This window comes from Zonotrichia albicollis, chromosome 17 (genome assembly GCF_047830755.1).
Source record: "Zonotrichia albicollis isolate bZonAlb1 chromosome 17, bZonAlb1.hap1, whole genome shotgun sequence".
NCBI lineage: Eukaryota > Metazoa > Chordata > Aves > Passeriformes > Passerellidae > Zonotrichia > Zonotrichia albicollis.
Window position 1 is genome coordinate 15,653,420 of NC_133835.1, and position 15,242 is coordinate 15,668,661.

General features: G+C 39.7%; 1 protein-coding gene across 7 annotated transcripts in view; it reads left to right on the top strand.

Moving 5' to 3' along the window:
• The window catches only part of PREX1 (phosphatidylinositol-3,4,5-trisphosphate dependent Rac exchange factor 1), a 113,361-nt gene that overhangs the window by 65,311 nt on the left and 32,808 nt on the right, over positions 1 to 15,242 (top strand). For 5 of the 7 annotated variants that reach the window (XM_026796433.2, XM_005492030.4, XM_005492031.4 and 2 more), the window contains exons 6-13: positions 2,513 to 2,674; positions 3,079 to 3,212; positions 6,955 to 7,070; positions 8,028 to 8,177; positions 9,199 to 9,346; positions 10,259 to 10,359; positions 10,796 to 10,899; positions 11,581 to 11,630. In XM_026796433.2, the coding sequence (XP_026652234.2) occupies positions 2,513 to 2,674; positions 3,079 to 3,212; positions 6,955 to 7,070; positions 8,028 to 8,177; positions 9,199 to 9,346; positions 10,259 to 10,359; positions 10,796 to 10,899; positions 11,581 to 11,630 (965 nt within the window). The remainder of the gene's footprint in view (positions 1 to 2,512; positions 2,675 to 3,078; positions 3,213 to 6,954; positions 7,071 to 8,027; positions 8,178 to 9,198; positions 9,347 to 10,258; positions 10,360 to 10,795; positions 10,900 to 11,580; positions 11,631 to 15,242) is intronic. The other 2 variants (XM_026796432.2, XM_026796431.2) reach the window with 2 other exon arrangements.

Consider the following 15,242-nt stretch of genomic DNA (forward strand, 5'->3'; position numbering starts at 1 on the left):
TCCCTCTTCCAAGAAAAGTTGTGTTGCTCTTAGGTTCATGACATTGTGTGGTTGAAATCCAATTCTATGTAGCATAATATTAAAAATTGTCTATTCCCTAAAGAGCTCTAAGGAGCACTGTCAATTTATAAATCATGCTTTTTTCTTCCACACATAAATAAAATCACAAATAACTGCTGATATTTATAAAACCAGAAATGTTTTTATTGCATTTTAAGTTAGCATATGTTGTAGATTTAGTGGCATGTTGAAGCTAATCTATTTTATCTGATCCACCATTGCTTGTCAAGTGTTTACCCTGCAGAGACATTGACATAAAGTACAAGTTTTAACAGTACACAGAATAAAAAAAAATATTGTGATTTGCAGGCACACAGAGGAAGTCTGATGTATCATTTATTTTCTGCTTAGTAAAGGCAAATATTACAAGCTGTAAAATACAAGTATAAAACTGCCAGGAACATATATGTTTACAGAAAAGTGGTTTGGGTTTTTGTTGCCTTTTTTTTTCTTTTTTTAGTACATTTGGAGCTGAACTGCTGATTAACTTAACTTTTTGAACTGATAAAGCAGTGTGTTGTCTCTTGTTATCTCTGTGAAGCTCTGTTGCTCAGCAGGCCAGCGAGGGTCGCAGCTCTGAGGCCATGGTCGGTGTGTGCCAGAGCAGGGCAGCCTGGCAGCAGGGATCTGCACCAGCCAGTGCACAGTGTCAGCAGCCCATGGACAAAGTCCATGTTAGGCCATGTCCGAGTGTCCTCAGGGGAGTAAAGGTAGGAGGAAGGAATTTCTCAAATAAAGGAATGTGTAACTTTCAGCTGCCAAGTGTATTTGCTGTCAGTTTGAAGTACACAGTCAATATTGTGCAGTGAGGGAGGACATGGGGAAGGGTGTCAGAGACTTCTTAAAAAAAAAGAAAAAAAGAAAAGTGTCTTTTATTAATTATTTTAAGAAACTCCTGACAAGAAGTAGTTCTCTCTAACTGGCAGCAGCCTTATTTCCTGACCCTATTAGCGCACAAGTTGCAGTACAGGAGATAGCAATTCCAGACAGTGATGTCTGTGGGCTTTGTGGAGGATAAGGGTTACCCAGGTATTGCCATACTGGGCTGTCTTTCAGCTGTCTTTGAAAATGTTGTCAAATGCTCTTAGAGTTTACACATCATAAATGTGTCACTAAAAGAAATAAGTACCCAGAGCTCTCTCGCCGTGTTTCAGAAGTGCTGAGCTCTGCTCTTTTGGGAAAAGGGCAGTGTCAGGATAGCACGGCTTTGCCTTGGACAGCTTCAGACAGGGCTGTGGAGGGGCAGTGCCTGTCCCAGCCAGCACCCTCCCTGCTGGTCCCAGCCTTCTCTCCTGCTCCCAGGGTGTGACTGGCATGGGGAAGATGCTGTTTGTTGCAACAGGGCATGCTGTGAATGAAGAGGTCTTTCTCTGTGTTTTGGGGATATTTCTGAATGGGATGTTTCGACAGTGCTAGTGTGTACACACCTGTTCCCAGTGCAGTATGGGTGACACTGCAGCTGCAGAACTTCACTGATTTTTAGTGAGAGTAATCTGTTTTGCAATCACAGAGGCTAGTGTCACCAAAGTAACACCTGTCTCCTGCCTTTGCTTTTTGCACATTTACTTTTCTTGCCTCACTTTCAGCAAAAGTAGAGTAAAGACTTTCACAGGGAATTTCATTTTGATATCAACTGACATTTGTAGCAGCAAGCCTCCTTTTCCTGTGCATCTTTTACTCTGTAAATCACAGATGGGTGGAAGCAGTCTAGCTCCAGATCACAGTACTGGGCAGGCTCTCTGGCTGTATCCAAATTCATTCTTGTGTCTCGTGCAGAATGATGCAATTCAGCAGCGCAGGACTTTTAAACAACCAAATAATACACTGGGGCAAAAGATAGTGAGAAAGTTAAGTATTTCAGTCTTAAACACCATATTATGTATCAAGGTTAAATTACCAGCCATATTTTAGATTTCTTTAATGTATTCTTATTCAATTGTGGCTGACTATGAAATACTATTGGTCTAAAAAAAATGATTAATTGTGAGTTGACAGTGGTTGCCCCTTTTGCCAAATATTGTCAGGTTCCGAGTTTTGCCTCTGCTGTTTTTCAGTGGACAGGGCTTAACTGGGCTGTTATGCTTTGACACAAGTGAAGCAGAGACTCTTATGACTCCTTCAGAGCAGAGGTGTTGTTTGTCTCGATGACAGGACACGTGCCCCAGCCTTCTAAACATACAAACTAAACATATCTGACACAGCAAAACATACTTGAGCTCTCTTAATGTAGCTCTCTTAATATTTAACATGAGCAATTGCCTCATTTATTTAACAGCATTCATATTAACCCTGTACACATGAAGAATAGAGAGCAGCATCTGCAGTAAAATGCCTCCAAATTCTCTTTAGTTTTGCAATGGTTCTGGCATTTTCTTATAGGATTGCTTGCTAATGCTCAAACCTTTCCATGAACCACTTCTTAGTTTCCATGTTTTCTCTTTTTTTTTATAAGGAGTTAGCTAAGAGGACTCCCTCCAAGCATCCTGATCACCCAGCTGTCCAGAATGCACTGCAGGCAATGAAGACAGTCTGTACAAATATCAACGAGACCAAGAGACAGATGGAGAAACTGGAAGCCCTTGAACAGTTGCAGTCCCACATCGAAGGATGGGAGGTAGGATGCAGGACCAGCAAGCTCCCTGGAGGCTGTTAACTGCACGGTTTAATGACTCATGTTGCGCACAGGGATTTCTGTTTCTTTTGTGATGTGTAAACACTCTTGAAGGTGTGGGCAGCATCACACAGAGGAATTTGGAATTTAAAGTGTATTTGTGTGTGCAGGCTGGTGCTAAATTGTAGCAGAACAAGAAGATTATGAAAGAAAGGAAGGTGTTAGAGCTAGATTGGAGCTGACATTTTTAATGGGTAGATCTCACTTGAAAGGCAAATAGATCTGGGTGAAATCCTTATGAGTGCATCAGTTATTTCAGTTTAATGGCAGATAAAATAAGGGCGTGTTAGTAAAAGATGTTCATTGTGCACTCATAAAGGAAAGTTAATTTCTTTTTTATGTTTCAGGGGTCAAATCTGACAGATATTTGCACACAGCTCTTGCTGCAAGGGACTTTGTTAAAAATCTCAGCAGGAAACATCCAGGAGAGAATGTTCTTTCTATTTGATAATCTCCTGGTCTATTGCAAGAGGAAATCAAGGTGAGTCTCTCTGTATTTTCAGTTCTACCCTTCGGAAGACTTGTAGGTGGAAGCTGTGATCATTTACTGATCATTCACTGTATTCTCTGTTGCTTCTGTAGGGCTGAGTCATAGGTGGAAATTTCCTCTGTTCGTGGCTAGTTCTCTCATTTAGGCAATAGGAGAGAGAAATCACTGTGTGGTAGAATAAATAATCCAGGCAGTATTAGAGTGCCTCTTTGAGAAGTGTACAGACCAAAGAGGAATTAAAACAGTGCAGCTAAAGCTCAGGGTGAGTTCTTACAGACAGAAAGCTTCCGAGGGCAGCTGCATCTCCAGGAATAATGTGAAGGTGCCAGCTTATATTGTGAAGTTATGCTAAGCATAAGAGGGTGATGTGGAAAATGCTAAAAATCCAAGATAGGGGAAAGTGGAAGACTAAGCAAACATAAAATAGATGCAGGGCCCAGGGGAGTGGGAAAGAGAGAAAGATTTGGCTGTTGCTGTCAGTGTTTACAGCCCATGTGCTCTGTTGGTTGTCCTCCTTTCCTATCCTGGTAATTTTTTTTTGCATCATCCCACCTGATAAACCTTAAGTATTGTTCAAACCTGCTGCTTGTAATTAAAATAGCATTGGTAGAGTAGAAGGCAACTTGCTTCTGCAGCAATTATATGGTATTTCTGTTCCTGAGCTTTTCACCTTCACAGCCCCGGTCTCATTCTCATGTCTTGGTCTGTTCTGAATTTACAGTGCATTTTCTGCACTCCCTTCTTTTCTACCTCCCTTTCCTGTAATACAATCCTCCTGCTTCAAGTTACACTTTCTTACTGGTGATGGCCAAGTAGAACAGCCAACCCAGTCAGATATTCTGTAAAACCAGTATTCTCTCCAGAGAAAATTCTAATTTCTCAAAATTTGTGTCTTTTTATCTTTTTTTTCTTCTTCTTCTTTCTTGCTTCCCCCCCCAGCCCCCCACCCCCGGGAAATTTTGGAACCATTAAGCTGTGAAAGCTAATTTCAGTAATATTCAGATTTTTTTGTGTTTTTTTATAGTTTATAATGCCGAATTTATGCAACCTAAATACAAATTATTAGGTGATGCCTACATTCAAAATTAGATGAGATATAGATGTTTAAACTTTAAAAAATTGCACCATTAAATCTAAAAGACTTAAAATACTTAAAATGTTACCTACCTGAAGCATTCTGACTCTGAAATGATGCATAGGAGGGGAAACACTTCACTTGGACCCTTTACCAGGTTTACCAGAGTCCAAAATTCTGTATGAAACAGAGTTCAGAAATGTGCGTGTTTTTTAACAGAAACCATTCCTTTAAAAAGCCCAGTTCATTTGATACTAATCTTCTACTCCTTCAGAGCTCTTAGAAGCTGTTTTTCTAGCCAGTTTGTAGTTGAGGTTAGCCTAACTCCAGCACTGTCCAGATAGCTTTCCTGGAACACTAAGATTTTGAAAACAAAATGTTTCTAGTGCCCTTTAAGCAGAAGTTTCTTTTTATACAGGAGACATTACCAAGCTCCTCTGTAGTTTGGCTTAATTTTGGAGGAACCTGCTGTAACATTTGGATTTCTCGAGGGATTGGTATTGTTTACCTTTGTCTGACAATGTAACTCAAACTGATGGGATGTTGAGAATCCAATTTCCACTAAAAAGCATAATATTTCATTAAGTCTCCTGGAAGCTGCCTAATGTAAAAGATATATTTTGATCACTGAGCTACCTTAATTTTAGATATTTCTGCTGTCTTGCTGCAATTTATAATTAGCCTACAATGGAAATCAGTGTCTTTTCCTTTGTGTTGGTGTGTCCATTTGGCCAGCTGGTCTCAAATAACTAACATGTTGGTGGGACACACCTTAAAAAATACCGAAACCCCATTAAGAAACTGTCTCTGTCTGTTCCTAATTTGAGATTAAGTGACTTAGTTTTCATCTCATTGTGTTGTGCTAACTTGTAGAAATCAGTGGAGTATTTCTTGATTTAAGAATGCAGTCAGAATTCAGGGCTTGGTCTTTGACAAGTAGTCAATAATGCAGCATGCCAATCTGGACATCATATTTTTTCACAATAACATAAATTAGGAGTAGGATTGTCAAACCCAGTGTAGGATGTGTTTAGAAATCAGAACTAGATCTGTGATTTTAGTTCTGCAATAGCTCCTTTTGCAGAAGTGTAGGGAAGTCTGTCGAACTGATGACATAGATTTTCAGAGCTGAGTATTGTTTTTTAGTTTTAGCAGGATTGTAGACTGCTGTATCAATTGAATCCTGATGTCAGGAACTGTGTGTTTCATGTAGGGAAATAGGCTGAACAGTTAAAGGCTTTCCCTAGGGCTTCCAGGACAGGTTTTCTTTTGACTTGAGGAGTCGTCTTTAGGAAAGGATCCAAGAGCTTCAAGATCACAGTCCCTGTCAGTCTGATTTGGATGTAAATACGTAGTCATCACCAAATGCCTGTTTCTAAAGGTAGTTGTGAAAGAAAAAAATGTTCAGAAAAAATGGGTGATTCTAATCTCACCTCAATTTTACCATAGAAGTACCATAGGTCTTTCACTCTAACAAGAAATTTTTTCCTCAGCTGATTTTTACTGCAATACTTTTTGAATCCTACGAGGTACTGGCAAATTGCCACAGCAGAGCCTTCAATGACTGGAATTTGGACACCTGCCATCTCTTAATGACCATTTATTACCAGTTGTGTTTTGGCTTGCCTAGCATGGTTATTCTTGGATAGTAAAACACAACAGGTGCTACTTGGATAGTTTTAAACCCATTTTAGCCATAAAAAACAGAACATAACTTGTCGCAGACATCTTTTTGTGAAAATCCTTTCTTAAGATTTTTCCTGCTGAAGCTGAGAAGTTTCAGCAGCAAAATGTAAACAATTATTATCTGCTGCTGTGGAATGCAACAGGTCCATCTGTGATTGGCCCATTTTGAATATTTATAATTAATGACCAATCAAGAACCGAGCTATCTCAAACGGAGTCCAAGAGAACTGCCTTTTGTTATCATTCTTTTCTATTCTATTCTTAGCTAGCTTCTGAGAGGAAACCTTTGCTTCTATTCTTTTTAGTATAGTAATAATGTAATATATATATATATAATAAAATAATAAATCAAGCCTTCTGAACATAGAGTCAACATTCTTATCTCTTGCCTCATCCAAGAACTCCTGTGAACACTGTCACAATAACTGGTAATGAAAAGTGCTTTCCTGAATTCAACAGAGACACTATAAAGCTTATGGATGATGTAAATTTGGGTGCAAAATTGCCCCAGCAGAATTTTCCCTACAAAAACATGTAACACGTGTGCCAGTGGCCTCTTTACATTGTTTGTTTCGTATTTGAAGTTTGGTGTATTCCACAAAATGATCACAGCTTTAGGCAAACAGAGGAGTCAAATGTAATGTAGTCAGTGATGCTGCAGTTGTCATCCTGAGGCCATGTGCTGTTCATGAACATGTATTTCAGTCAGTCATCAAGAAGGTACATCTTGAAGCCACCCCCATCTTCACATAATCTGGAAAAGCAAGCTTGTTATTGCTATACTAACACTGGTACACACCTATCTTGGAAATGTGAATGAGTATTCCAATTATTTAACGTCAGAGGTATGGTCAGATACCACCAGTCGCTATATTGAAATCCTGCTGTAATAGTCATATCTCAGATTGATTTATTCATATATATGTTAGACCATTTGCTTATGTGTTATAACAGTTTTCATCCTAATTGCAGAGTTACTGGGAAAAAAGCATCTAAAAGGACAAAGTCAATCAACGGGTCCCTTTATATCTTCAGGGGCCGAATAAATACAGAAGTCATGGAAGTAGAGAATGTAGAAGATGGAACAGGTAAGTTACTAAATATTGTCTTTTAAGAACACAGGAAGTTCAGCTCTTTTGTTGGAAGGTAGTGCAAAAGTACTTGTCTACCTCTTTCAGCAAAATCTGAAGCAATGTGTGGAACTTTTAGCACCTTCGTTATTGGACCAACTTATGTGTTTGAAAGACTGGAAATGCTTTCAGGCACTAGTCCTTCCTTCTGAAATGACCTTATTAAGAGTATGTTTTCCCAAAGTTTATCTATTTTTGGTCCCAATCCAAGTTAATTTAATAAAAGTTACTTCTGTCTTCTTTTCGTCCGTTTTTTTTTTCCACAATGTAAGCCATTACAGCTAAAATAACATAATTTATGGCTCTTCTTCTCATTTAGAATGCTACTAAATATTAGTCTTAGTATTCAAATTAGTAGCATGGAATGTGACCATGAGCAAAATACGGGAATGACAGTTCTGTTAGGATTCTTGTATCCTGACACAGCCAGGAAGACCGGGTGGGATTCTGATTCCATCCATAAAGGCCACACCACCACTGCCCCTATTGTAATAAGCCAGGAATTAGTGTTATGTCCTTTAAACAGTTGATACATAAAGAATTTCCATGTTGTGGGACGGAAATCCTTACAGTGCAGGAAGATAGTGTATCCCCAGAAAATTCAGAACAAATACCATGAACAAACATCATAGACTCTTCCACTGATGGTCTTGTATGTAAAAGACTTTGGTTCTTCTGAGGTGAAATCAGCAAGTGTCACACTTGGGACTGAAGCATTTAGTCAGTTTGAACAGCCTGTTGATACTTGTACTTCCAGAGTGGTAAGTACAGCTGGTTCCATGGGCAGTCAGTAAGGAACACCTCAGGAATCAAGGTCTTCAAAGAAGATTATTTTACTGAAAGTGTCCCACACTGGTTTGGTTTAAGGAGCAGGCTTCCTGCTCACTGTGTGCTTTGTGCTTGGACTTTCTGCAGCAGATTACCACAGCAATGGCTACACGGTGACAAATGGCTGGAAGATTCACAACACAGCCAAAAACAAGTGGTTTGTCTGTATGGCCAAGACTGCCGAGGATAAACAGAAGTGGCTGGATGCTATAATCAAGGAAAGGGAGCAGAGAGAGAGTAAGTGGATGATGTATTTTGTACTGCACTGAATGATCTTGTAGGACAAATGTATATGCACATAAATATATTTGAGAGAAAGAAAAAAGGATATACATTTTCTTCCATGGAGAAAATGAAAATCTGTCCTTAATGTTTTCCAAAAAGCTAGGAAACAGCTCTGAGGTCACAGAAGGTTCTTGATTCATTGCAGTATCTTACCATAAAGCAGTTAGGATGAACTTCTCTTCCTAAAAAATGTACAGCTCTCCTTTTCTCTAGCTTTACAGTGATCACTTAAATTCTGCCTAATGTTGATCTCCACTAAAATTAGGCATGGCCACTTCAGGCTGCCTGTTCTCAACCTAGTCTTGGAGGTGTCTAAAATCTGTGTCTCTTTTGGACTCCGGAGTTCCCCAGATTTGCAAGTTCTAGAGTAACATATCCAGAAAATGACATGTTCAGGCTAGAACACATAAAGCATCTGCAGCACCAAAACAGTTTTTGCGAATGCTGTCCTCCTAAAGCAATTTGCAAATCTAAAGAGAACCCCCCTCCCCTGCTGCTCACACTGGTGAATCAGCCAGCCCACAGGGGGATTTCTGTGTGGCAGTGTATGTGGCTGGGTCATGTCCAGCTTTTCATCCACCGGCACCTATATGTATTTCTCTCCAGGGCTGCTTTCAGTCCATTCTCCCAGCCTGTATTTGTGCTTGGGATTGCCCTGACCCATGCTCATCTTGCTTTGGACTTTCTTCATGTTCTGCAAACCATTTTGTTTTGTGTGGTATGATATAACCGTAAGTTTAAAGCTGCTTTTAAAAATGTGGAAGAAAAGCTGCATCTTAGTGGTACTAAACTTAACAATGACTGTTTTGTACACAGATAAAAAAAAATATGTAATTTCCCCTTTAAATGGAAAATAAGTCAATAAAATTTTTGTGTTTCTGCAATTTTTTGCTGTTTGGCCTCAGCTTTTGACTTCAAGGAAACATTTTGTTTGATCTTAAAGATCTGAAGGAGTTTCTGCTTTCTATTCCAGGTTTGAAACTGGGGATGGAGAGGGATGCATATGTCATGATTGCAGAGAAAGGAGAGAAGCTGTACCAAATGATGATGAGCAAGAAAGTGAACCTTATCAAAGACCGGAGAAGAAAATTAAGTACTGTTCCCAAGTGCTTTCTTGGCAAGTAAGTGGTATTTGAATTGAAAAGGTCTTTCACATCAGTTAATGGACTCTAGAATTTCTGGGAATGTCATTGTGACACAGATCAGATGTGCTTTGATGCAGCTTAATTACAAGGACCATAAGCCCCATTACAGTAATGATTTATTAAAAAATAATAATTGATTTTTCAATTATTAAAAATTAACAATTATTAAAAAATAATAATTGTTTCACACCATACCCAGGCTGAATAGTGTGGCTGCTCACTCTGTTTTACAGTAAGTCATAATAGCTGCTTCAGATCATCAGAAGGAGTAAGAAAACTACCTTAAACTCCCACAAGCTCCAGGCTGTGGGTGGCCTAACCTGGACTCTCTTTGGTATACAAGCAAATGCTTTCCAGGTGATACTTAAATCCAGTGAACTGTCCAAGCCTCAGGATTGTATATAGAAGTTTCTTGTTTGTCAGTGTAACAGGCACCAATGAAATTTTGTGCATTGTATGACCTGATATGTTTGTTAGAAGTATAGGACTTCATTGGCTGGGAAAAAAACTCTTTGATTCAGCTAGATATTACAAAATAATGACAAACTAATTCTGAAGGATGACACGTGAGGAAGCAGAAGAGACTGTGGACATCGTGGGTCCATAAGATGAGGATTTGCATTATCCATATAGACACAGCTGTGTCATCTTTCCTTTTGTGTGCACACTGTCAGCGAGCTTAGGGCAACGATGGGAAGAGGCTAAACTTTCTACAGAGCATTTCCTCCAGGAACGTAGGGAATGAAGCCACTGGGTAGAGGTACCATTCCTTACAACAGTTTTCACACTTGCTCCAAGGAGAGTCTCCTGTGATTGGCTGATGACTCACAGAGGCAAGTGCCTGCTGCCACTTGGAGCTAACTTTGTGTGTTCTGCTCCCCTTTGCAGCGAGTTTGTATCCTGGCTCACTGAAATTGGAGAGATAAGCAAACCAGAGGAAGGGGTCAACCTGGGACAGGCACTCTTGGAAAATGGAATCATTCATCATGGTGAGTGTGCCGTATCATAAAAAGAAACCAGATTTCAGTAATGCCCTGGAAGTAAGGGTAGAAAACTTATTGAAACTGTTCACATGATGTTGAAATGCTTTTTGCTGCCATACCCATCAAATCCTCAAAATGTTTAGGGGTTTTTGGGATTAATTTCCTGCCACCAGCATGCTTCTGCTTTTGCAGTCGCAGGGTTTTGGGCAACTGCGAAAATGGCTGTAAGTGCTGTGAAAGCTATTGTGGGAATTTGCAACACCTTGTTCAAAACTCATTGAGAAAGGTCAGATGTTCCCAGTTCCCTTCACTAGGACTGTTTCCAAAGACTTACGTAAACTGAATCTGATGTAAAATTTTAAAAATCCAGTTTTTACCAACTGGCCTATAAAGAACATGGTGGGGACAAAAGACAATTTAAATTGTCATGCTGATGTTTTAGTTTCAGATAAGCACCAGTTTAAGAATGAACAGGTGATGTACAGATTTCGCTATGACGATGGAACATACAAGCCAAGAAGTGAATTGGAAGACATCGTGTCCAAGGTTTGCTTTATCATTCTTAGTTGGAACCTTGTGATTTGCTCTCCCTCTGAATGTCATTGACCTGCTGTGTGGGAAGTTGCCGTTGCTGTTGATCTGTGTTGTTTTGAGCTGTCCATCCTAATGCCAGAGGAGACATTCACATTAGGGAGAGGAAGCAGAGTTTAGCAATGAACACCAATACAATTGTGACTGCACCCAAGACTGCTGATTGCAATCCCAGTAGAGTAACAAAATGTTTTAAAACAGTAGGTGGTAACATGTCTGCTGCAGATCTGGGCATTATGGTTCAGGGGGATAGAAGAGATCAATATTTAACTGTTCTTAATAACTGTTTGTCAAATGAGTTCTGTTGATGCCATATTTGTCCGCATACCTTTTAATAAATTTGATTTTTTTCTTATGGACATTGGTTGATGGGTTAATTGTGAGGAAGGATTAATGGAGAAAATGGTGGAATGGAGGTGATCAGAGGTAAAAACAGATTTCTGGCTGTTGAAAGCCAGGAAGGAAGGAAGGATGTTTGACAGAGAGACTAAAGGAGCTGTTTTGAATATCAATACTAATAAATAAAAAATTCCAGCTGAGTAGAGACATCAGTGTCCAGGTTTTGTTAGCATTAGCTAGTCAGTGTTTCTTTGAAAAGGAAAAAGCTACTAACACTCTGTGTCTTCCATTCTTCAGGGAGTGAGGCTGTACTGCCGACTGCACTGCCTGTATACTCCAGTGGTCAAGTAAGCTCCCCTTTGTGATCCCTTTGTATTTATTATCTGGCTTTGTTAAAAATATGACCTTACTATTGAAATCTTTATTGTTTGTTACTATAAGCAATAATTTTCTGAATTTTCTTGGCTCTTCTACTGCCCTTGCATCTCCACAGCTTAGATGTATAGTTGCAATGCTGCTGCTAGAGGATGTTGGAACTGGGGATTCAGGGAGAGTGAGCAGCTCGGTGTGGTTACAGTGGCTCTGATTCATGGCAGATGTGGTGCCCCAGGTGGTGGGGATTGTAGTTACTGTATTATTTGGGTTATAGAAAATGCCAACAGATGCTGAAGTGATGTAAACAGATTCCAGTATGGTGCTAGTATTCTGTCATTCAGAGCACCCTAAACAAGCAAAAGCCAGTCTGAAGCAGAATAAAAGCTGAAGCTGTAATTTGAAAGAAACCCTGAAAGTTTTGTGTGGAATCTTAAGAACTTGGCTCTGTATAAATAACTGCTGAATAATTGAGGTAGTCTGCAAATGCTAGGTGACTCTTCCCAGAGCCCAGGAGATGATTTTCAGATGTTGTTCACCTTACTGTGACATCAGATGAACATTTCTGGCCTATAATGGAAACCATCCTGAACTCTGTAGTTGTTCTACAACTGCATGGAAGATTAGGCATTTTCACTTAGAGGAACTTAATTTTTTACAAATAAAAAACTGATGAGAAAGAAAATATGTCTAGTTGAGATGGCTGGATTCCCAAATTCAGCAAAACTGACCTCTTGTCTACGAGTTGTACAACTGAATTTTCACTGAGAGAGGCCACTGTCATGCCAAAAGGAGCTGCAATGATAGTTACAGTTTATAAGTCATAAATTTGCATCATTAGAACTCTGGATTTTTTCCCAGAATAACTGTTCTACAATGGCACAGATTTAACTTAGCCCAAAAGGTGCGGAGAGAGCAGGAAAGCACGATGCTGCCAGTAACAGACAAAATGATTCTATAGATGCACATGTGTATTTGCAAGTGCACATTTCACCCCGAAGATGGCAATTCATATGCAGAGTAGAAATGATGGGATGTGAAGTTCAAAAAATGTCCCTGAACTCAGGGTACCCACAAACTGAAGTGGACCTACTCTAATGCTTTAGGGAATCAATAGGGACAAAATAACTCCCACAGGCCCATCTTGTGGTGTTTTATTGATGTGCTATTTTTGTAATAGCTTTCCAGCTGGAGAAGCTATTAGGATAGCTTCTCATATCGGGATTGATCTGTGCTAGTGACATTGTGAACACAAACTGTGTATAATCAATGAAAGGTACCAGACTCTCCGAAGATTTAGGATCCTTCTGAATGGACTTAATTCTCAGTATGTTCAGGCTCTTCTTCCTGCCTTTTCTCTTTCTTATTCCTTCTTCCTTTTATAGCCATGTTAGAAAACCTAATCTCTCAGGCTGTCCTTGTTTTGTCTTCGTATCATGACTTCTTGCCACTGACAAGCCTCACCTTAGCCTAAGGAATATAGCTTTTGCTGAGTTCATTGCCATTGCTTTGTGCTGTGCCTTTGGATCACTGCTTTATCTAGCAGCTTAGGACTGCTGATCCTTTCACTCACGCTGCCTTTTCTGGTGCAGCCTTCCTTCTAGAAAATTGGCAAAGCAGCTTGGAGTAGCAGGTACATGTGCCACAGGGATCTGAAGGAATCACGAATTCAAAACTGTTTTATTGACAACCTTGAGATACAATTCTATTTAGTTTTATTCCCTGGAAGCCTTGGAGTTTCTTGTAGTCTTTGCCTTTATGTTTTTCCTCAAGTTAAATCTTGACACCCTGTCACTATGACATGATATACACCACAGGAGATAAATCATGCTCCTTTGGGGATTGAAGTATAAGAAGTAAAACATTTTGAAAATTCTGAATGTGTCTTTGATGCACTTCTGGGAAGTTGTGAGGTGAAAGAACTTATTCCCACTTATGTATGTGATGGACAGTATGTCAGTGCATTGCTGGCTAGACCCTGTGAAGAATATTCAATTCCTCTAGTTTCTGTAAGGCAGCAAGGTTCTGCCAAAATTTCAGTGGCTCCCACCTCTATATTTGGCTATTCACCTGAAGTTCATGGTTCTGGATAATGATCTGTCTTTCATGTTCTGCTCCTGTTCAGAGTAGATTGAAATGGTGAGAAAAGAGAGTGAACTAAAGTTGATTTTGACCAACATGACCTGCAAGCAGGGAAAGACTGGGTCTTGGACCAAGATTGATGGCAACTTATCAAAACTGTCAGCATCACTAGGAAAGTTTTGAGAGTTACTTCTCATCTGGAACTCCCTACTCATTAGTGCTCAATATTTTAATGTTGTCTTTATTGTGGTGACATTTCAAAAGTACACTTTCCCAAGATGAGAGTGTGAGAGGGGAAATCTGCCCAGAAAACTCCTACAGATTTGTGCTGTGTTTAGCGCATTACTGGGAGACAAGTTGAAAACTGTGTGTAAGTACTATGAGGAAAGCTCTTTTTCTGAGGACACATTACTGGAAATTCTGTCATGTTTTGTTGGTTTTTTCCCAAGCTCTTGAAGTCCCACTTTTCTTTCTAATTTCTCACACCCTGCATTCTGCATTTCTGCTGCATTTACTTACAAAAGCCAGTCACAACATACTTGTATCTGTAGATAATTAGCAAAAGGAACAGGTTTGGGTAGGACAGGTTTTAGATGGTGTTTGGATATTCTGTTTTTAGGGAAAAGGCAGATTCAGATAGTGTGGTGGTAATGAAAGAGGCTGATTTGACAGAACTGAAGAATCAAGTCTTGTCTTGGCCTGCCTCATAGATCCGTGCAGACTGTAGCGCAGCCTCAGTGGCTGTGCTTCCTTCTACAGTCATGCCAGTCGAGCTCGAGCTTCAAATACAAGGACCACCCCAAGGGTGAGAGAGGAATTAATTCTTCATACCCATTCAGCATTTGGCCTCTCTACTGAGACTCTCAATGAGAGGGAGCCAATTAATGCAAATTAATTGTGGTAATGGCTTTTGTGATGTGGAACTAGGAACTGTATCAAGACCATGAAACTTAGTTCACATGGGCCGGTAAACAGCCTTGAAATTGCTTTTATGATCTTCCAAACTGGATTGAATCCAGTGACCTTGGAGGTGAAAGGTGTTAGAGCCCAATGTCGTGAGCCACATCTGCCTCTTGTATTTGTATCAAAATTCTTTAGAAATACTTCACAAAAGGCAAAAACCATCAATGATCTCCATGTCTTTGAGAAGAGAAATGGAAGAAAAATGCAAAAAGCATCAAGTTACAATAGGGTTCCTTTTTCTTCTTGAAGGAACAGTGCTGCTCTCTGCAAGGGCCGGGTGTGAGTTGGTGCCAGTTGTGTTACAAGAACTAAACACAACCCTTCTTATTTACATGACTGAAATTATCTAATTCTGTTAAAGGATACTGCATATTATATTTATGTCTGGCTATTACATGTTATTTTACTAAAGGAAGTGAAATCTGAACAAGTGTGTAAAATCTCTCTTGGCAGAATAGACTAAAAGCTGCCTAATTCCAGGAGCCTCACAAAAAGGAGGCACAGAGGGAATGTGTAGAGTCCCTGTCTATGAATATATTAAT